Source organism: Gobio gobio (genome assembly GCF_949357685.1).
Source record: "Gobio gobio genome assembly, chromosome: 17".
NCBI lineage: Eukaryota > Metazoa > Chordata > Actinopteri > Cypriniformes > Gobionidae > Gobio > Gobio gobio.
In genome coordinates, this window is record NC_137110.1 from 25,198,491 (window position 1) to 25,222,350 (window position 23,860).

General features: G+C 39.0%; 1 protein-coding gene across 1 annotated transcript; it reads left to right on the forward strand.

Moving 5' to 3' along the window:
- The first annotated feature begins 5,124 nt into the window (after window positions 1–5,124).
- On the forward strand, window positions 5,125–22,209 carry lmo4b (LIM domain only 4b). Its single transcript, XM_079841576.1, has 5 exons — window positions 5,125–5,505; window positions 7,502–7,742; window positions 13,639–13,735; window positions 14,056–14,211; window positions 19,044–22,209. Exons 2-5 carry the CDS (start codon window positions 7,507–7,509, stop codon window positions 19,050–19,052), a joined length of 498 nt encoding a protein of 165 aa, XP_079697702.1. The 5' UTR covers window positions 5,125–5,505; window positions 7,502–7,506; the 3' UTR covers window positions 19,053–22,209.
- Window positions 22,210–23,860: the final 1,651 nt, after the last annotated feature.

Here is a 23,860-nt window from a genome sequence, read left to right on the forward strand (position 1 = left end):
ATGTCATAAAAGATGACAAAATAAGTTATAACCGTAATTAAACTAAACTATACCTTCTATCTTCTATTCTATCTTGATTCAGCATATCCTCTGGCTCTGAAGGCATTTTACAACAGTTCCCACACCGATTTATAGATTATCATGACAGAATATGCTAATCGATGACTTTGAATGAATTGAAACTCCACATCAGCTACATAAATTCACCAACTAACCATTCAAAAAATGTCCTGTTGCATTCTACATGTTGTCACTTCTTCTTGAGTCTCTCCATCATTGTCCAACTCTGGTCTGAACATAATAGGCTGAACAGTTTCTGACCTTTTCAGTGCCTGTCTGCATGAGGTAATCTGAGCTGCTAACTTGAACTCTTGAAGCTCCACCCTCTTCTTGAAAGGGGCAATCAGCACTCCAGTCAGCCCTGCATTAAAGCACGCACCTCGCATTGAGTGAGTCATTCAGTATGTTTACATGGACAACAATACTCCAATATTAACCTGATTAAGACAATACTCTGATTAAGAAACTATCATGTAAACAGCGATTTCTAATTACCTTAATCTGTTTGATAGTTTGGTAGAGGAGGCCCTTGAAACTTTTGTAAAATTTAAAACTGTATATGGTGCCATAACGAAGACAAACTGTATGTTGATTTGTGAAATTCTGGAGGGAACGTCGGACTGAGTAGCATGGGGACGTAATGACGTGTGCCATTTAATCGATCAATGTTCTATAACATGTAAAACGGGAACATGAACAAAATATTCTAAAAGCAACTCATGTAAGCACCTTAATCAGAATATTGTCTTATTCAGATTAAGGTCAATAATTAGATTACTGCTGTCAATGTAAACGTAGTCAGGTCTCATCTATGGACAACGGAATACTTTCCCGCTCTATACCCTAAGATTCTCCTAGCGATACTTCAACGTACTTCTTGTGATTCTTCCAGGGATCTCCTTGTGAATTCTCTCCTACACTCTCCTTGTGATCTCTACGTGTTCCTGTAAGTCAAGTTTTCCAGTCATCCGCTTACCTGAATACTTACGCTCTGCCATCAACTAGGTGTGTCTTCTGATCCATCTTCACGGTCTCCTCTTCACCCTGGTAACACAACAAAGACTCTTTTATCATACTATCAACCATCCAGAACCTGCAATTTTGCCATACTCACCTGATTGTCTTTTCTGCACCTCTGTTAATAAGAACACTGCTTTGGTTCGAAACTAACATCCGTCTCTGAGTCTAATGTTCCCTGACAATCAGCAAAAACACAGTTTATACCTTTCATTTACACCATTTAAAACAAGGAAAACATGTTGGAGCTGTGGCCTGGCAGATAGCAACACTTGTTGAGCTGTTGTGCTCATATGGGAGATGTAGATTTGAGTCCAGTTGACCCATGACTTCCTGTCTGTGCAATTAAAAAAAGATACACACACACACGCACACTAACATACACTACATTTCAAATCACCCATAAGTATGTGTTTCTCCATTACATCAGCTACCCATGACTGGAAATTAAGACACAGTGGGCATCTTACAGCCAGTTTCCCAGATATGATTGTATAATAGTTTTAGTCTAATCTACTAAATGTGTTGCGAGTAGCCAATTATCCAATTGCATGCATGAGGACACAGTTTTATCATTGTTTACAACAATGTAATTACAAAAAAGCTTTGCCAAATAAATGAAAGAGATTAACATATTAGGACCTCTAATTGCATTTAAATGACATGCATAATGTATAAATGTTCACCAAAGATGGAGAGCTGAATTCTTGATGAAGTTTCCCAAACGTTTAGCTACACAAATGCTCCCCAATTAATTCAGCCGGGTCTGTTTCTCGAGTCCATGCGCTATTTGTTAAGGAATTATCGATTTGTATTTAATTAAGCTCACTTACTTGCTCGCTGCTGACACAAGATTGATCAAAGCAGTCAATAACAGCATATTAAAGAAATGACTTTGAGATTTTTTCTCCATCTTTATGAGTGTATAGAACAAACAATCTGTCTTGAAATATGCAATTCGATATTTCTCAGTGTCACGCCACCCATCTAGGTGCTGCAGGCATGTTCCACTCACCTGGGTAAAGTACACTCGTAATGGAAAATGGAGAAGGGTTAGCAACATATCCTCACATAGATGATATGAGACCAATGACCTCAGGCACCTCAAATTCACATTTGAAAAACCATTTCTAGTCAACTGACTTTTCATTTCATTTGGCCATAGATTAGCCCTCAATGAAGGGCATTTTGCTGATTGGGAACGCTACGCTACAATGCTAAATTCACTGAAAAGTATCCATTTTCAACCACTACCCTCCAACATTTTATAAAATGCATTTGTATTTACAAATCAATAATCCATTATCTCTGTATTAATGCAAGGCCTTGACACGGACACAGCTATTGTAAGCCATGCGAGAATGTTAGAATGGGGGTAACACAGTGTTTTGTCCCGTTTCAGGTCCTGTATCATACCTGAATCATATCATGTTGTGTTTTTATGGATCTAAAATGTCTTAAAGGCCTTTTCAGACTTTTCCCAATGCTGTGTGATGGAGAGCCACTCAGTTTAACAGCATAAAAATGCAATATCATAAGGGGAACATTTCTTGTTTGAAATGAAGCATCACGGTGAATACTCTATATCTCTTACCGGCTTCAATTGGTTTCCCCCAGAGGACACAAACTTCATTATGAGCTCTTTCTCTCCCTCTGTGGGGGTATCGATACTTATACCATCTCTCTCTCTCGCTCTCTTCTGTGTAAATAGTGCCGTCGCTCTATGCCTGTGCGTTTCTTTTCCATTTGCGCTGTTTGTAATCACAACATAGATGCTGAGAATACGCTATAGGACATCAGGAGATCAGAAACAGGGGCTTGATGTTGCTCTTTTTCCATGGGATCCCCTAAGCACCCCTTCCCCATTATTGTGTGTGACTATCATATTGCAAAAGGAGAAGAGAAAGAAGTATTTTTTCTTGGCCATTTGTGAAAAGCTCATTAAAACAGCCCAAGAACAAACAAAGCTTTTCCTCTGAGGCCCCCATTCAGAGTCATCCCATAATTTCCCACTAGTTTTAATAGTTGAGATAAATTAATTATTCCTTCGTGGAAAATACATTCTTTGCCATCTTTGGCTCATTGTTCTTGTTGGAGAGAATTGAGCCCAATCCTGTGAGAAATAGAGTTGCCTTTCCTGCAGGGAAATCAAACTGCTCACTGCAATCAGGCAAGACCAACGACAATTAAACCATTAGTATCTGGTATAGGAGACTCTTTACACAATGTACATCTTACTAATGAATCCAGAGGCAACTCATAATTACACAGTTTTGTCTCGTAAAGATTAGCTGCCCAGTGAAACTCTGTAGAACATCAGAACGTTTCACTTCTTGCTTCTTCAGGCTGGGACAGGTGTGTGTGTGTGAATGAAGACAGTTCTCAGAGTGACAAATGAAAATCAATTGGAAACTAATATAAAGTTATCAGAGATATACAAGGGGGGATACTGCAGAGAGGACATTTTTCATTAATTTAATGTGTCCATGTCTTAACGACAGAGCACAATAACGCATGAGACTGCATTATTTTTATACACGACTGTGTACTCTTGTAAGTAAATATTAAAGAAATTCAGTCTCACTGAGATGAATAGGCCTTTTTGCAGAGAAAATTGTGAAATGACAAATATTTAATCACTTCTTTGCAGGAATGTGAGCAATAGACAACCCTACATGAGCAATTGCCATAGCAAATAATTAATCTCTGGGTATAGAGAGCCTACGGAACTACAAACAGCCATTTCTCTCATATGCCTTAGTTGAAGAGTATTGTGGATGTTGGTGTTTCTAAATCTCTTATGGGTTTTATGATTTTGAGACATAGCATCATCAGTTAATTAAATTAACGATTTAATAGATTATTTTCAGATTTTATTCAGGTTATGTGCATCAGCATTTATGTCTATAGTCTCAGTAAAGGGGAAAAAATATTTTATTAACAAAATCTATTATTGTAGTTCTTCTTTGCACCAGTGGATGGCGCCACTGTAATAAGGAACATAAACAAGACCTTGGCTGTTGATATGCTGAATTTTCACCTTGCCCATGGAACCAAATAGACTTTTGTACAGTTTTAATACCCTAGTCAACCTATTACAGGAAATCGAAATATTGAAAAGTTTCTTTCATATGAGAATTGGCAATGAAACCTCTTATTATATGAGAAGGACTATACTCTCCCATTGCAGGAGACATATTAATGGAATACTGAATACTGCTTGTGTATACTTTTTACATGCACATGTTGTGCCATAAGTGGTTTTCATTTTTAGGTCGCCCACTGTCAACGTCTGAATGCAGCCTATCCCCTACATAGCTGAAATGATTATTCTTCCTTGTAACTTTTTAAATAACAAAAACATGGTCTGTCAGTACATTACAAATACTTATTCATGTTTAATCTCAAGATTTATCTCAAGATGTCCAATTTAAATATGGGACAACACAATTATATAGCCTAAGTAAAATAAATAAATAAAAAAAAAATCTGTTTTATGAAAACTGTAGACATTTGGCATAACTTAAATACTCTGCGTTAATAGCCTACAACTGTTTAAATAAAATAAAACAGAGAAAGTAAAGTGAAAAAATGTGCGTTTACATTTTAATTAGGTCTATGGTAATAATTGACAATTTAAGAACTTGTTTACTTTTTTTTTGCCATGGTTGTAATAAAGTGATAGCTTATGACAAGTTCAAGTAAGAAATATGACGCACATCCATTTCTAGTAGATTTTGCGTTTTCAATGTGAAATTATTTCAATTATCAACAATTTATTTGTAATAATTGAACAGCGTTTTGGGGTCCCTTGGAAGTTTATTGAGGCCCCCTAGTGGGTCCCGACCCTCCCGCTTGAGAACCACTGCCCTATCCAACCCCAAAAAGCAGACAGAGCCAGCTCAACCGCAATATTTCCTCCTTTGAATAGTGTGTGTCTAAGTCAATCTCGACTTCTCCTGATTGGCTGGATTTGTCATTCCGCTTGAATGGAGTGCGTTGTGATTGGCTGCAGCCTGATTGACGTCATCCTGTGAGATGAGGTTTACTCTAGGCTTTTTTTCTGTCACTGACACATGTAGAGCACAAGCGACAAGCAACGGCGAGACATCAGCGCGAGAGGACACTTGCGAACAGAGGCGCTCGCTTCATCTATGGAAATTACGGAAGACATTCCCGAACGCTCGTTTAACAAAACCGCCGCTGATCTTTCCAGCGATAACAAGAAGATTTGAAAAAGGTGACGGCAACAGTGGAAATACAATCTGAAAACTCCATTTCCTTGACTCTTTCACAGCAGTGAGAAGTATTCATGCACGCGCTCCGTGTGTGAGTTTTTTGGACTGTGCGCGTTATTTGTATTGTCTACAGAGAAAACAGACTGCTGTACATTTCTCACCAACCATTCAACCATTACATTTCAAAGAGGTTAGTACATTTCTCTACAACAATTCACGTTTTGTTTTATGAATAATAGCAATTTCATAGCGTCGCGAGAGGGAGACACATTTGTTATGGAGCGTCACAATGTTGCAGATTGGTATTAAAACCTCTACACTTGTAAGCATCAGAAATGTCAGTTTTTATTTAGAACTTTAAAAAAAATGTATTTTATTGTATTTTGTTGTGCAATTTGTATTGCATGTCACGCGCGCAACACAAATAACGTACTAGCTTGTAATGTAGTGTAGTGACATGAGCGTTTGCTCTGGTGTGTTTACTCATATGAAGACCAGACATTTAGATAAGCTCGATGGAAATTTCACGCATTTCGAGTTTATAACATCATATTATCGCATCCGAAGTGCGCGTGTGTTTAAGTGCATATTCTGCCTCTTTTGCTGTGCCTTGTGCAGTGTAATAGGAGCAGCTGTATTTAGGCTCCAGGACTGCGATCTGTATTACTGGCCACGGGCTGCTGATCTGTTTTATATTTCTGCACATCCCCTCGCTTAAATTGCCTGTCCGTGTAATTACTCGAGTTTGCCCATTTGACTTAAAAGCCACCCCCTCCCTTCCTCCCTCCCTCTCTCTCTTCAAATCTCCCCTCTTCCCTCTTACTGGGAATGAAACTTGACGATGGTCCGATCTTATTTATCTGAGGGAGTCACTTTCGGTCTCTGATTCATCTCCCTTTAGATTTAATCAGCACTAAGGTATTGCTTGTCCCTAAGAGCCTCCACTAATGGGGTTACTGAATGCCTCTCTCCCTCTCTCAGTGCAATGTTTTCTACCCCCCCCCGCCTCTCTCTTCTCCTCTAATTACCTTTCAACAAAGATTTGGCTTACAGCCTTCCACGAATATATCTTAAATTTTAATCTTTCCCACTTCGGTCCAGCGGTCCTCCTTATGAAACCTGGGAAAGATTAAAATTTCAGATGTATTAGTGGAAGGATGGAGCAGAAGTGCATGCATGCGGTACTGATGGATCAACAGACCAAAGTACAGAACTGCAATCATAAATGAGGGTTCGTGGTTAATGTGATTTCTGTCAGAGGCAGATATTTCTGTAGGCCGGCATTAACTGATTCTTGCATATGCTGAATGATCCAACATACCGGGGGTAATTTCACGCGGCAGTGACCAGTCCCCAAAGCGAACGCTGCTGAATGTTCTTCATGATGTTGGCTGGAAATCCGTCATCTGATAACCTTAGTGAAAGCGAGTGGAATATGTCGACCTCTGAATGGATCATACAACTTCAAGGGTTCCCCAATTAACTTCTCCAGTTCTGGCCACAGTAGCACTTTGGTCTCTCTCTCTTTCTCTCACTATTTCTCTCTCCCTCACACACACACACATGAAGGTCCAGGTAAATGTAGTTTAAAAGCAATGTAGACAACCTAACAAAAGCCAGCGGCTCTTTAATTGTTCCAGCGACTTTAATGTTATCAGCGAGCAGACATTTATCACAAATGGACCAAAGGAGCTGACTTCAGCACTTAGATAAAGATCAAGGACAGCCTGCCACTTAAAACAATTCTCAGACTTGCTTGCAGGCATTATATGCATTTCAATTATTTCAAAAGAGCTTTTAGGAAGCGTGCCTCTGAAAACATTCAGTGTTTTGGGTCACTGTTCAGGCTCCAGGTGTTTTAGATCTTGCAATGACAAAACTTCTGTCAGAAACTGACAGTCGTGACTGACTTTGCAAGATATATGGATTTAAGTAATGCTGATGGTATTTGAATGCTTTTAGGGTCACCATTTTTTGTATATGGTTTATAGTTAAATAGTTTTTTTGTAGCAAAGAAATTTGTGCAGAAAAGCTTTGAGCAAAAAAAAACAAAAAAACTAGCAAATTATTTTTAAAAACATGCCGTTTTTTTCTTGATATCCTATAGCCACAAAGATTTAAAAAACTTCTTGACTGACTGCTCTACTCTAACCATGTCTCCCTTCTGTCTCTTTATGTTCCTGCAGACACAATGGTGAACCCTGGAGGAAGTGCCCAGCCCCCACCTGTTGGAGCGGGATCTCTGTCGTGGAAGCGCTGCGCGGGCTGTGGGGGAAAGATTGCTGATCGCTTTCTCCTGTATGCCATGGACAGTTATTGGCACAGCCGCTGTCTGAAATGCTCCTGCTGCCAGGCACAGCTCGGAGAGATCGGCACATCCTGCTACACCAAGAGTGGCATGATCCTATGTAGAAACGACTACATCAGGTTAGACACATTTATTATCGATTTGAATCTGTGCAAATCACAATCACAACCATATTCATGTGTTTGAAGAACGTGTTCATAAAAGGCGTTCTCTCAAGTTTCTTCAGATTTCTGATGCGCTTGTGAAATGACTTTTAAATGGGGTCTTCAGTAATGTGTTCTGATCTTTTAGGGATAGCTTAGTTTTGCTGCTTTTTGATGGTCTTTGAAGCCAAACTTCAGATAGTTCATACATCTGGACATTATGACAGTCCAGCGACCACATGAAATGACATTAGGCATGTAATGATTAGATGAAGTGATGGTTGTCAAGAAAAAAAAAGATATTAAGGGAAAAGTTACAAGCCGTCAAGCTTCTCACGGAGCAGAGCGTATTTTCCATAGAGAACATGTGTCTCAGATTGTGCCGTCAGCGGCCCTCGTTAAAGCGCGCTGGTTAAACCCTCAACGGGACACTCTTAAAAAAGAGGTCAAGCCACTGACATGTTGACAGAGCAGAAGACGAAGGAGATTCTTTCTCCAGAACATCTGCAAGTCTGTGGCTCTCGCCATATTTCATCCTTAAGCAAAAGGAGCCGCGCTACTAGGACCGTGTGTGTGTTTGCTTTACGAGATGCTAGAAAACTTGATTGGTAAAGGCAGAGCTGACCTTCGACTCTGCAGGAATTTAAAAGACTTTTCACATCCTCTCCGCCATGTTTTGTTTATCGCAAAGAGACCATTTAATTAGCAAAAAGACCCTTTTTAAATATTTATGCAAGTAAGTCTGACACCCAGAGCGGTGGCTGGGTGACGGCCCGGCAGTCTCACTCAGCTGATGTGGATGGCCTGATTTGACAGGCTGATCCTTCAGCACCGTGACCTCTGCAAGGGCAAAGTGAAAACCCTAGGAGCCCTCCAGGACTTCTCGCATTGAGAAGTTTGAAGCCTTCTTGGATTATTTCTTCAGTTTTGAAGAATGGAAAAACACAGTGTGAGTGACTTTGATAATGGAATGCCTATATTTTTCTTATTAAAACAGGAAGGCCAATTTAAAAGTTGATTCTTAAAATGAAGTATCCATGATATATTCCGCTCTTCCCGCCAGAAAGAGTGTTTTTTGGCAGAAGTTCAGTCATTAGTGAGTATTTACCTTGGCATGCGCTTCGCCCTGGATAATTCAGCGAAGCCTCGCACTGACACTGCTGCCGGCAGGCTGGAACAACAGGTGTCAACCAGAGCAAACCTGAGACGACCAGTCCAAATGTGAAGAGTGCCTTCACTCTTTCCACTCCACCTGATCTGAAGGGATCAAGTCTACAAGACTCGCCGCTAGAATCGGGCCTGTGAGCCTAATTAAAACAAGCTGGGAGGGAAAAGTAGCTACACCTTTCTCCTCGTAATAAGAGCGCGTCTGGCGGGAGAACGGAGCTAAAACGCAGCTCGCGCGAGCCTGTGATCTGAGGATAGATAAGAGGGGGAAAATAACATCTGACAGTGAGTCCACACAATTAAAAGCTTTAATTAGAGTCCCCCTCCATTTTCCTTTAGTCCTGATGGGTTTTATCTAATGAGATCTAGTGCCTGGCTCCTATCCGCTTCCAATGACGTGTCCGAAATGAATGAGAGCCACATTGCAAACAAAACATTTAATTAACCAAATTGGCTTTTGAGAGAGCTGGAGAGCAAGGGAGAGAGAGAGAGAGAGAGAGAAAAAAGAGGGGATTATTGCGAAGGCCAGTCCCCTTAGGGGATTTTAAAGGGGCCTCCCTTATTTTTGTAATGGATTATTAAATTGCCCTTGCTGTGTAAATAATGAAGTTACATATCCAGAATTATATTAATACCACTGATGCAAAAAGGCTTAGCGATTGATTGGTATGGCGCGAGTGAAAACGCATCCCATTTTCCCTAATGGCAGATGGGGGGGAAATGACATGGGATGATAGGCTTCTGATACCACTCAGCTCGAGGCCACCAGTGCCAAGCACAAGGGCAACCGGCATGAGTTGTAGATTTCAGCAGTTTTAGCCCCAGAGAAGCAGGAGGGACTCATTCGAAATCATGTTGTCCCTAAGCCATGGCTGATATTTGCGTGAGCTGGAGAGAACAGAGAGAGAGAAAGAGAGAGAGAGAATTCATTTTGGGAGTGAGCAATCATGTGACCGTAAGGTTGGGGGGAAAAACACTGTCCTTTTAATTGAATAGAGCCAGGTAATTAAATGGCACTTTTCCAATAGAACGTGCTAGGTAAATCTAATAGTTGGTTATTTAATATCACTTTGAAGTCTGCCCACTCAAGCACTATGACAGCATGGGAGCATGTGAACTATTAAGCCAGGAAATACTTGGATCTCAGAAATTAATTAAATCGCATGCAATTTAGGGGAAACGTTTATCTTGATTTGTCATAACAGAATTAATTCAAGGCCTTCAATCCACTTGGGACTAGATCTGTTACTCTGAATTAACCGAGTGTCATTTGGCTGCTTTCAGCCCCCTCCGCCCGCTCGCCTGCCCGCCCGCCCGCTCTTTTTGCCGTGAAATCTCCTCCTACCCTTCCCTTCCACCCTACCCACCTTCTCTCTCTCTCTCTTTCCCTAATGTAACATTGCCATTATGCAAAGCCCTGCTTAAGTATCAATATGGCCTGGTGCTTTTAAGGTGCTTTGGCTGCTAATGTTGAGAGGCATTTTTATAATGGACTGTGTTGCAGAAATCATTGTTGTACCAACTTACATCACTCCACTCAAAAGGTTCCGCTTAAGAGGCCGAGCTTCTGCCAGATGGCCCAGAACAGCCCTGCTAGGTTGTATTTTACCTCACAGTCGGTATCCAAATTAAATCCTCTAGACATCGCCTATGGAGCGCAGACAGATTTCTTGTCGTGCTTTCGTAATGAAAGACAGTTGTAGATTGTAGCCCCTCTTCATTCTGCCCGAGATGGAGCAAGTCAATAAATCAGCATTCCGCGATGTTTCGCTGACAAAATCCTCCTCCTCTGATTGATCAAAGGGCTGAATACCTAGAAAGTGAGAAAACTACAAAGGAGAGGCTGATTTGAGGAGAAGGAAGCCCAAACTGGTGGTGTCATTGCAATTAAAGAGTCCCTTGGCCTTAATTATGGTGACCCGTGAGATCGCTCCTCTACGCTCCCTTCGTCAGCACCAGAGTTCAATGGCGAAAGAGACCATTAGAGGTGAGGAGCAGACTGATAGCAACTTAATTGAGCTCCTAAAGCCTTCAGGCCTTTAAATCAAATGCTATCAGCAGCCATCCCCTGCTCAAATAATTAACCTGCTACGCTGCGTATAGAGCAGCAAGAAAATAAAAAGGTTGTAAAAAGGTTTTTTTTTTTTTTTTTCCTCTGAAAGACAACGGGGCAATTAAAAGGGAAGAGCCCGGATCCCAAATAATACGAACTTGTAAGCAAATTTAGGTGCGAGCGCTCTGGGATTGTCGAATCAAGCACACGTCGCGGCTCGGCAGATTGCTTTCTCAAGGCCGGGGGAAGATGTCATTTTACAGGTGAATCAAACTGCAGCGTTTAAAGACCTTCCCCCCCTGACATTTGCCTAGCATGACTGGCCCATCGACGCCATTGAAGCCATGCTGTTGTCACAAGCCTACAGCTAATTACGTTTGAAATTGAGTTTTGATTGAGCTGCTCCAATCGATGCCACAGCCAAATTTGTTTCCCCCCCCCCCCCCCCCCTCTCTACAGCCGCCGCTGAAGAGAAACTCTTAAAGCTTCACTCGCTTGTCGTGTAGCGCCCTCAATAAACGCCACATATGCGTATGCAAAGCGTCACAGACGACAGCTGTTTCGATGTCGGAATGCATATGTTCTTGTGCGTGCGTTGATGCTATATCGGCATCCACAGAATGCACATTATCGGGTTATGAGTTGGAAGTATTTTGAGGGACGAAATCATCCTTGATTCTGTAACCGTGTACACGTGGAACACTCTCGCAATGTTTCCTTCATCCTTCACCCTTTCCCCATTTCTCTCCCTCTATCCTTATAACAGTCTCTTTCTTTCTTTCTTTCTTTCTTTCTTTCCTGCTTCCTCATATTTCCCTCCCTCCCTCCCTCCCTCTCTCTCTCTCTCTCTCTCTCTCTGGAGCTTGTCAGATGCTGTGGTCTTATTTGATTGCATAGGAAAAGTGCAGTGATAGAGCAAACAGCCAGTGAGATATGATGACAAATGGGTCCAGATCCCAGTAAATTACTTTCTGCTCAAATCGAAATTTCATTCAGTTTGTTGCTCGGCAAGATGAAGTAATCTAAATTGTGGACTCAGAAGGCAGATAGAAAGGAAGCAGGAGCAAGCATTTCATTATCAAGAGACTGAGAGAGAGAGAGAGAGAGAGAGAGAGAGAGGGAGAGAGAGAGAGGGAAGGTTAGAGACGAAAGAGATGAGCAGAAGCAAATCTAAAGTGTTGACACCATGATTGAAAAGGTTAACCCATGCACATTATATATCAACCCGGGTAGCCGAGGGTTTCTAATGGAAAGGCGGCGGTGACTGAGCACTCGCTTGAGTCCTAATGGCAAAAGCGCTGTGTCTCCGCCTAGATGTACAATCAAATATTCTTAGGCCCTGATTGCTTATGTTCTAGGTTATTATTAGGTTGCAAAAAATGAACACCAAAGGTAATACTTAGTCCCAGTGGCAGAGGCTTTCGGAGGACAGGATGCAGGATTTTTTCATTTGGTTTGCTGATATTACTATGATTTTATTTTTCCTACATCAGAATATTGAAGATGTAATTTGTTCTGTGTGTTTGAAAGAGAGAGAGACTGAGAGAGGGAGAAAAAGAGGCTTGTGTACAAGATGAACAAATTATTTAACCTGTCCTTGCAAGGATTTCATTGTTACAGCAAAACAAGGCCAAACAGGTTAACAAACCTCTTTGATCCACACAGAAGTATTTTTTAGGTGGTAATAAGGACCATGTGCATCTCCAGTGTGTTTTATTTCAAATAAAAGTCACCAATAATTTGATGGTTCTCGCGCTAAATATGACCCATATGATTTTCAACTGTGAAAAAAGAGAAGTTTTGAAAAATATTCACATCGCTCTCTTCCATACAAGGAAAATGGATGGTGACTGTAGCTGTCAAAATACTAAAAAACTGACAAAAAAATACTAAAGCATCACAACACATACTCACTTGCTATACACACTACCATTCAAACGTTTGAGATCTGTATTTAAAAAAATAAATAAAATACTTTCATTAAGCAAGGGTTGATAAAATGGGATGGTAGAGACAAACTTGGTGTAGATGTATTGTTCATTGTTAGTTTGTGTTAACTTATATAATTATAGTTAACTAATGTTAACAAATGAAACCTTATTGTTAAGTGTTACCAAAATTTATATTTCAAATAATTTTCAACATAATAGAATGATTTGTGAGGGCAGTGTAACACTGAAGACTTGTGCAATGGCTGCTGAACATTCACAATTCAACTTTTGCATTATATTACTTTTTACTGTATTTGTGATAAAATAAATGCAGCATTGGTGAGCATGAGAGACTTCTTTCAAAAACATTAAAACATCTGTCCAACTACAAACTTTTGAGGGTTTGTTTAAAGAAAAGACGGAAATTTGATATTTTAAAATGTCACCCATACAGTGACTTTTAATGCAGTAAGATTTAATTTGTATGCACAGGTCACACTGTTTGAATGAAAATAGATTGAATGAATGAGATATTGGTCATAAGGAAATATGAAATTCTTAATGAATCATTTTGTTCGTAGTTATTCAGTTATTCGTAGTTATGATATTTTCTGCCACTTTTCACTGATGGTCATGATTTAGGCTTTGTCTAAGACGGATTCAGTCTCACACTTTATCTCTTGTTTTGACAATGCTAACATGTCTCTGTTTCTTTTCACAGGTTATTTGGGAACAGTGGAGCGTGCAGTGCGTGTGGTCAGTCCATCCCAGCCAGCGAACTGGTTATGAGGGCACAGGGAAACGTGTACCATCTCAAGGTAACCTTTAATCTTTAAGTGCTCTAAAATTAAATGCTCCATTGCACTACAAAATTCTTTCCCTCTCCATAGAGTCTGTTTTTCTTCAATGATTGTTTCATGGTGTGCTATATATTTGCCTATGATTGATATCAAATCAAAAATATTGTATGTGAATTTTAGTCAGTACTAGGGCAGTATTAAATGCCCATGTAGAATCTCCAGAAGGAATAATGAGAAATTAATATAAAGTAGATAATGATTTAACCTTTTCTGATATTGATCCGAGATCTGATGCTGAGGATTTGTTGTAATGGAGTCCTTTTTATTGTGTCCTGCAGTGTTTCACATGTTCTACCTGCCGGAACCGGCTGGTCCCTGGTGACCGGTTTCACTACATCAACGGCAGCTTGTTCTGCGAACACGACAGACCCACAGCACTCATCAACGGCCATTTGAGTTCACTGCAGACTAACCCTCTACTGCCTGACCAGAAAGTGAGAGCCGCTATCTTTCTGCTATCAAAGTTTCCCACTTAGATTCCTCTGAAATAGGTTCAGTATAGGGGTGGGCGATCTTCCCAAAATTTCATATCTCGATCTTATAACAAACAATCACGATCCACGATCTGAATCGCGATCTTCCCAATTTTGAGAGAATTTCCTGACTAGAAAAGGCTTGTCTTTTTGCACAACTTAAAACACAGTATTGCATTAAACAATCAGTTGTCAAAATAGTCATTAAACTAGTGGTCAGCCGATATCGTTTTTTTGTAATATTTTAAAGAGCAGGGGGGTTGATGGCTGTCGATTATGATTATTATGTCGAAAAAGAAATAAACAATATTTAAGCATATTTAAGCAATATTTAAAACAATATAACTTATTTTAGATTTTAGATTGTAACTTCTTGATTTGGTAATCATGTTTGAAAAAATATGAATACAAAGAAAGTGTATCCAGCTGGTGATTTTGTGCGCACTGGGAATCATATTTCTTCAAATAAAGACAAGGTAATATTCAGCACACCGTGAAAATGGCATGAATACGACAGCGGGCAACTGAATATAGCGCAGCGTATTTTGAAATCAAGGGTTTAAAGTTTGTCGATCGTGTGTCACCAGTGAAGCTAAACTAATTTTACGGACTGACCGTCACTGACCATCACTCACAGAGTAACATGCATTCATGCAGGCACAGCTGAATGCGACTAAATCGGCAAGGTTTGGGAAATTAAATGTTTATTAGATATTCAAAGATTTGTTCAAATTATATAAATGCGCATTTGCTGAATGCTGATGGTAAATGATAAAGTATTAAAAGTGTTTGCCTTTCTGTTACTAATAATATAGAAGCAAACGCTATAATACTTTTTTCATATACAGTTTACTTAGTTTAACAGTTCTAACCAGTAACGTATTAGACAAATCTGTTGAATCTAGACCATAAACTAATGAAGATGGAGAACAGGAGCAACGTGCGCCCAGGTGCTGCCGTTCTCAACATCGTCAAAATAAAAGTCTGTCGTGCCGTCAAAATAAAAGTCCCGCTATTACAAGGACATAAAAGATCGCAATCTCTATGATTCGCTTGAAAAGTAGATTGTGGATGTCTTCACAATCAATCACGATATAAAATCGTCAGATCGCACACCCCTAGTTCGGTATATATCCAAACACCAGAGGTGGACAAAGTACACAACTCTATTACTTGAGTAAAAGTAAAAGTACTACTGGTCAAATATTACTCCGTTACAAGTAAAAGTTCTAAAAACTGATTTTTACTTAAGTAAAAGTACAGAAGTATTTGTTTTTAAAAGTACTTAAGTATAACAAGTAAATTTCATTTTTTATGTCAATGCATTATTTTATTATTGTTGCATTGTTGTATAAATGCACATTATGCCATCATGTTGGTTTAAGCCAGTCAGTGATGCTCCATCCGACATGCTAGCATACGACTACCTTAAACTCATTTCTTTACATTTAGAGTGTCCGTATAGAGTGTTGTAACTTTAAGTATTGAAATTTTCAATTTCTTGTATAAAAGTTACAAAGCTCTTTACAAAGCTGCTGTCACTTTACGGCTGAATGCATGGACCCTATACTCTGATACGCATCCGATATTCTCCCAAATGCATCAAAGTGTGTGCCAACTAAACTAATCTTTTGAGAAAACTGAAACATACATTTTAAGTATAGCCATGGGTGCACACACTGTGCCGAGGAACCGTCGTCTTCCATTTTGCCATACAGTGTTTAAAAAATGTTGGCAAACTTCACATGACCCTACAAGAGTGATTACTGATAGGCTGTCTGCAAAAAAAAAAAAAAAAAAAACACTTTTAAAGAAGACAAAAATCATCCACTGACTTTTAAAGCTGCTACAGAAACGACTTTCGACTTTGAGGACCTTGATAGAAATGTAGTGGAGTAAAAAGTAGGATATTTGTCTTTCAAATGTAGTGAAGTTAAAGTAAAAGTATCCCTAAAAAATAATACTCCAGTAAAGTACAGATACTCAAAAAGTGTACTTAAGTACAGTACTCAAGTAAATGTACTTAGTTACTGTCCACCTCTGCCAAACACACCATTCAGTCAGCCACTTATCAAAATGATTGCATCGTATATCTGTCCACATATTGTAGTTTTAAGGCAGTAAAATGGCAGCTAAGCTCCTTAGCCCATAGTCAGGTCTGGAAGACAAGCATAATGGCTAATTTATCACAATTATTGTTAACTTGCTGAAATGAGATAACAGCAAACACAAGCTTATTAGTTACAGGACAGGTAAGGGAAAAATGATTCCCTCCTCCCTAACCCTGACACATTCATATTCAATACTGATTATGTATAATTAATTTGCGGTGGGCCACAAGATGTAAAATTCTGTTGATACACATTTTCATTTTCTACATCACTTTGCTCCTTTAAGAAACAAAAACAGGTGTGTTCTCCTTTCTTAATCTGCCGTGGTTTTACAACAAGACTTAAAATAAGACAAAAGCTAGCTGACGTCAAGCATCCTGTCCCATTTTCGTCCATGTTTTCAACTCCACGGTTCTGTCTGACTATTTGCTCCTCCGATGCTGCACAGCAAGCTTTAAATAAACAAAACCAGACGCCAAGCAGGCAAATTATTTACCTAATTCCTCTTCTCGCCTTTGGGACCGTCTGCAATAAGACTTCATTGTGTAGTCAGCCACCAGCCGATTGTATCACACGGCAGCACTGAAAATAACGGCTCAGTGACACATAATCAGTATTGATATGGAGACAACGAGGATGTGGGAGAGATCGGACAGTTTTCGACTCTCCTAGTGAACATTTATTTCACCTTCAACAGGAAAAAGATAGTTTGAGGAGAGATGTAGCGAGTGGGGAAAGGGCTCCATTAAGCTCAGTGCTCTGTTAGAGGCCTTTTAAGGCATCGTCACTTTTACAAATTAGCTCCAAGAGCGTGTTGCGTTTCAAATTGAAAGCCTTTGCATTATCAAGCTTAATTTTAAATGTCTGTTTAAGCCCCCATCCTTCCATTCCTTCTCCTTCCTCTTCCCTGCTCTCGCTCGGCGGCTGCCACTGTGTAAATATGAGGCCTCATTGTTTATTTATGTGCCGACATCAATTGTAGTGAAAACAGCTGAATTATTAATGCTAAAATGCAATCTGAATATTGGCCTCGCTGCTTTAATTATAGCGGAGAGAGAGTTCTTAAATACACCCAGATGCCCCTCTCAGGAATAGAGAAGGTCCACGTGTCCTCAGGAGATACTTAAACAGTCGTGTTTTCGCTTGGTAAAGAGAGATTCGAATCATTATTAAGAAACTTAGCTCAGCTACTCACTGCAGTGAAGATGCACTGTAATTTATGATATTGCTGTGCGTTTTCACTGCTCAAATTTAGCAGTTTGTGCAATTCTCCTGCCTCTCCAAGCCTATAGAAATGGGCTGGAAACCGAAACAAGCCAGTAGAGAGAGAACCGAATGAGCACTTCCCTAGACAGTTAGGAGGCCTCGTCCGGAAGCCATTGTTTTTATTATGTGCAATTTCATGGTGACATAATTGGTGCTGTCCGTGTCCACGGCTGAGGACATTTGATGCTCATTTATTAAGTAGCTCTCCGGCTTCTCCCTAATCTCTTTGTTCAGGACAGACAAATTACATTTCTCATGCTGAGCCTGAACCCAGGGGAGCCAAACCTTCACAGCCTCCGTCTCTTTAATTAGCCCTCCAATGTGGGGTGGCATGGGGGGCTTGCAATTACTATTACAGTAGCCTGAAACCCCTTAGTAACTTGAAGTAAGACGGGAAAAGCAAATTGCCCCCCCAGCCCCCACCCGCCCCTAGAATGTTTAAAAAACAAAAGGAAGGATGGAATGTTAGTGTGGAAAAGTTTGCCGTGACTGTCTGTGAAAGCAGAACGCTGGCACTTAAATATTGGTATAATTGTCTCAGCTGCGCAAGAACTTAGCACCCTAGGGACTTGTGGCACATCATTGTTAAAAATGAGACAAAAAGAGACTAACTTTACAATATGTGCTTAAAATGCTGAGGAAATAGGGCAGCAGATGGATTTGAAAGCCTTGCTGATCAATAAGTTAAGCGGGGGATTATAGCAGAGCTGGCGATCTTCATTTGACAAAAGAAGGACAAAATTTAAAAGCACATGCAATTTTTATATCTATTTGAAAGCTATTTTGCATGATCGTGGTTGTAAGACTTGTAGACGTTGTAAGACTAGTAATATAATTATATACTAATATATATATACACATAAAAACAAACACACACACAAAAAGCACATTTAATATGTTTCATGTATTCATACTTGTGGTGAGACCAACATGCAAAAAAACAAACCAAAACAAAAAAAAACTGGAAATTGTATCATACATACCATACCCTGCAGACCTTATTAACTATGTGTCAAGGTCTCTCTTAAAATATCAGATAATTTGACCTTGACATGACATGGCAAGTGATAATATTTTTTTTAAATTATATTTAGGTTTGTAAAAAAAAGTATTACATTTTTTAAAAACATTATTAAGATAAAATATGATGAAATTATTATGATTAATAGACACAAATGTATTCAAAGTGTAAGGAACATTTGATCAGTTTTTGTTTGATGATTACACCACATGACTTTTCATTAAATGTAGTCAATAAATGTTAATCTTTTTTTGAAAATGGAGCGCAAAGCACTTGGCACGTTTTCCTTTTTTTTTTGACAAAATGTGTCATTGACCCATTTACTGGTTGTCATTTTTTTCTTCTCTGTTTAAGTGTGGCTAACAGGTCTCTCTTTTTCTCTCTTTGTCCTTCAGGTGTGTTAGGACGTAGGTGTTGCTCAAAGCAGGATGTGTGCCTTCATTTCAGCCCCTCGCTCATTGTCACAGAAGACCTTTTGGATCGGACCCCATCCCACTCCTTTCCTGAAAGCTCCGCTACTTCGAACCAGAGCGCCAAACTCAGGCTTGAGCTTCACCTTGACCTGCAATTGCCAGAGTCTCCCCTTTCACAGCCTTTACTCCAAACTCCTGAATCATGGATGGAAAATACCCATGAGGCAGAATACTGAGGACTCCATGAACTGACCCAGGTGGGACCTCTGATCCTGAGGGACTCAAAGACTGACACAGAGAGAGACCAGCCGGAGGATGTTGTTTTTGGGTAAAAAGAGACGGAAGGGTGAAATTAAAATGACAAATGAAGCTGATCCACTGCAGCGTTTTTTAAAATCTGCTTTCATAACACTTGTTTGAAAATTAAGTGGGGGAATACTGACTTTCTTTTTTCCTTTATATTTTTGCCCTACCTTGTCTATTCTCCTTTTCTTCACAACATGGTATCTTCTCTTTCTATATTTTAGATGTTGTAAAGGGAATGTGTTTCATTTCGGATGATATAAAAATCTTGAAGACTGGGTTCAAAGAAGTATCCGTGGCTTTTTTAGTGGAAATCAAATCATGAACACTCTTGGTGTATTTGTAAAACTACCATGTACAGTATGTATGCATGTAAATGTTTTGTCCCATTGTGGCTACCGTACATACTACACAGCAGCTAACCCTGTTCCCTTTCCCTACAAACCCGAAATCCCGCAACAAACAAAAAATGAAGCTCATAGCTGTCAACCTATAAATCCAGAATGAGAGAGAAATCTATTTGTGATATTTTCAGAGACATTTGCTCCAATATGGTGTATTTAATTAATAAAAAATGAGATTAAAAACACCCCTTTTTTAATCCTATTTAAATCTTTCACTGCATTTCTGTGTCAAAGATTCTTAATATGAAACTTGGCTGGCAGCCCAAGTGAAAGTCCTCATGTGAAAAGTTTGTTTTTATGCTCAATGAAGTATGAGGACTAATGTGTGTTTTAAGCACCGTGTATTTACTAAATCTCTCACAGGTGTACTTGTCACTCAATATGAATTATGTACAGTATCTGAAGGAACACTTTCTACATCCATTTTTCCATCCGGAGACCGAAGGATTTGTATGATAACAGTAATTCATCTTGCCGAGTTGATCATTAGGAAAAAACTATGCTTTTTTTTAGGAAGCTCCCTCAATGTGGCACCATCGTGGACCGTCTATCCATCCCTTAATTGTCTGTCCGTGTTCTTATGCCGTAATTATGAATGCAGATGACGGGGTGGGTAATTGAACATGGATAAACATGTATACTTTCTTCTCTTTTCATATGAACATGCTATTCATTCCACGGTCCTTGTAGCGGATGAGAACAGGGGGGTGGAAATGCCCCTTTGAAGATTCAATTACCGCAGGGGGAGAGAAAGGTGTTGCAGCTTTTTGGGCCCAGACTGAATAGGCTATTTGCAGAACAAATCGGCGTTTGAAGCTGTTGCTCGACTTAATGGGTATGAAGAGGGTCTGATTTGCATTCCCAGAATGCCCTGTTATAATCCGCACTCAGTTGTCAGACAGGTGGACAGGGAGCATGGTGACAATCTTTCATCATATCCATAATTTTAATAGCACTTTATTACAGCCTGTGGCAAGGTCTAAAACTGTATCTTCATTAAATCGGAAAGAATATTTTGTCTAGCTCAGACACTTAAAAATAAAGGTTACAAACAGGGTTTTGACAGCGATGCCATAGAAGAACCATTTTGGGTTCCCCAAAGAACCTTTCAGTGATCATTCTGCTAACTTTGCAACTACATGACTGTTGCACAACCAGCACAATAAAGTGTACTAAAGTCTACTAATACTCTAATGAGAGTTGACATGTAGTTGCAAAGTTACTTATAGTTAGTAGAATGTCGAAAGTGGACCATCGACATAAAGTGTTACCCATTTTAGAACATTTTTTTCACTATATAGAACCTTTTGTGCAGTGTAAAGTTTACATGGATGTTAAAAGTGCTTCATGGAACCATCAAAGCCAAATTTGCCAATAAAGAACCTTTATTATTAAGTGCGTACTTGAGGAGATCTTGCTACAAAAACGTTTTTATCCGCATACTTACTGACCTGAAGTGAAAATGTGCATATTTTGCTGAAATATTCAAAACGGTGTTCATATATGTTATTGCGGAGAACATATTTCTTGCAGAACTTCCGCCTGTTGCTCAAACCTTGTTGAGGGAGACGTTTAAGAACACCAGAGCTACATTGTGAGAGCACAAAACATCCTGACGCACCATGTACAGTTATTTTGTGGAAATACACTTTGAATACTTTTATTAAAGCAACATGGAAAGTGTAGTCATAACAGGTGCAAGAGTTTGCCTTTTTTTCCCCTCAGTGCATCAGGAATTCAAATTAGCCAGTCTAAATACACAGCCATCTCTTAAGTGCTTTAGCAGAGTTTGCCTCAGTTGTAAAACTCCAGGAATGTCTTTTGGTCTCTTTTGTAGAGAGACTCGAGCTAAAGTACATTTAAATAACTCTCAACAAAACGATTCCAGAGGAAAATCATAGAGCTCCAAACGCTTTTTTTGTGTGTGTGTGAGTTGAAAAGACACGTGGTCTCGTTGCGAAACCATAACAGTTGTCTGCAGATCGGTACAAATGCTCATCTAACCTTCAAGTTTAAGTGTCCCATAGTTATTTTTACTATATGGTGCCGGTATAATGTGTAACGGATACAGGATCTCTAAAATACTTTTATGAGCAACAGGTGATTGTAGTCCAACAACAGTTGGCGTTGGACAACAGCTCTTCTAATTTCAGCAGAAGTAACAGTTGTGATAATAATTACATTGCTCGTGAAGATTATAACATATTGTCATTATTTTCGGGTTATATTTAGACACGCTTTAATGTCAGTATACTGTGCATAACATAGCTTAGATACTTGAAAGCAGCTAGCTTGTTTCACTGGAACAAAGGTCAGACTCACATCTGTTCAAGTAATTTACTGTTTTAACTGCAAACACGAGGGCCATGTATGTGACAATTATCTGCTAATGTTAAAGCAATTACCGGAGTAAATTGATCCTAATAAATGGAAATGAATTCAAGATTTCTCCAGCATTCATGTTTTTCTAATTAAAACTTTTCTCACGTGAAAGAGCTTTGTTTTGAAATTCTATCTATCTATCTATCTATCTATCTATCTATCTATCTATCTATCTATCTATCTATCTATCTATCTATCTATCTATCTATCTATCTATCTATCTATCTATCTATCTATCTATCTATCTATCTATCTATCTATCTATCTATCTATCTATCTATCTATCTATCTATCTATCTATCTATCTATCTATCTATCTATCTATCTATCTATCTATCTATCTATCTATCTATCTATCTATCTATCTATCTATCTATCTATCTATCTATCTATCTATCTATCTATCTATCTATCTAGATCTTTGGTATTTTAGCCCTGCCAGTATTACAATGTCGTTGTTACACATGTTATTACACATGTAGTTACTGTAGTAATAAATATAAATTATGATACTAAACTAACCCTAAACCAACCCTTATTTCTAATCCTAACCCTATATAGTAAGTAAATGTTGCTACGTCTTATTACTCACACTGTAACACGTGACACCTTAAAATAAAGTGTAACCGCCCTGTCTTTATCGCTGTACTTAATATTGTATTTACAGCAATAATTCTGTACAGAATATATACAATATAATATTAAACAATTAATATGTTTCATAGGTTTATATTTAATATGTTTTATTTTATCTTTAGCTCTGCCTTTATTGCTGCGTTAATGTGGTATGAATGAGCAATGTTAACATGAAACATTAATGTTTTCCACTCCCAGAGCTAAACTCGATGAATGGTAGATAGTGAGCGACATATTTTAAAAAACGTCATTTCTCCACTCATAATCCATATGTCAGATGTAGCTTTGATGTGGGCTAGAAGAAGGCGAGTTAATGGAGCTAAGCCACCACAATGGAGCCAAACAAATGGCTTTTCTGCTCAGGGAGAAACAGGTCATACAAAGCTTCCCTTTGATTCAAAGTGTGTGTTATATAGAACAGAGACTAGTGAAGAGATAAATAGTTTAATTAGCACTTAAAGTCAATTTATTGGTCAGGAGAGGAATGTTTACTAAGAATGTGGATGTTTAAACAACAGTATTTGGATAGAAATGGAGACAATGAAATTCCAGATTTTCTTGTTGAAAAGATGTATGAATGAGAGCGAGAGAGAGTGATAGGAAGAGAAGCTCTTAGCAGAATAGAATTTGACATGTTTGGGCCTGTAATGCTGTGATATTTGAACGGGTCACAGCTTGCTTGTTGAAGACAGGGTACATACAGAATAAAAGAGAAAGGATTAAGTACAGGAAGTTAAAAAAAAATCACAGCAGGCCTTTCATCTGATGGGTGCTGAGAGTGTGATATATTGTTCTGTGAATAGAGGTGTGCAGTATTTTGGAAGTGGAGTGCCTATGCGGCTTCCTGTGTAGGGACCATACAAGAGATGTACATAGAAATCTGTTGACTAATACAAAAAAAAAAAAAAAAAAAAAAAAACTTTTTATCAGATATATTACCATACAAGGTGCTTCTTGCTCAATTTACTTAAACATTTTAAACAAATTTTAATTGTGTACAATTCAATTTGTAAAACAGAAGTTTACTCAAATCATTTGCTGCATGAATACTTTCGATTGATATTAGCGTAGCAT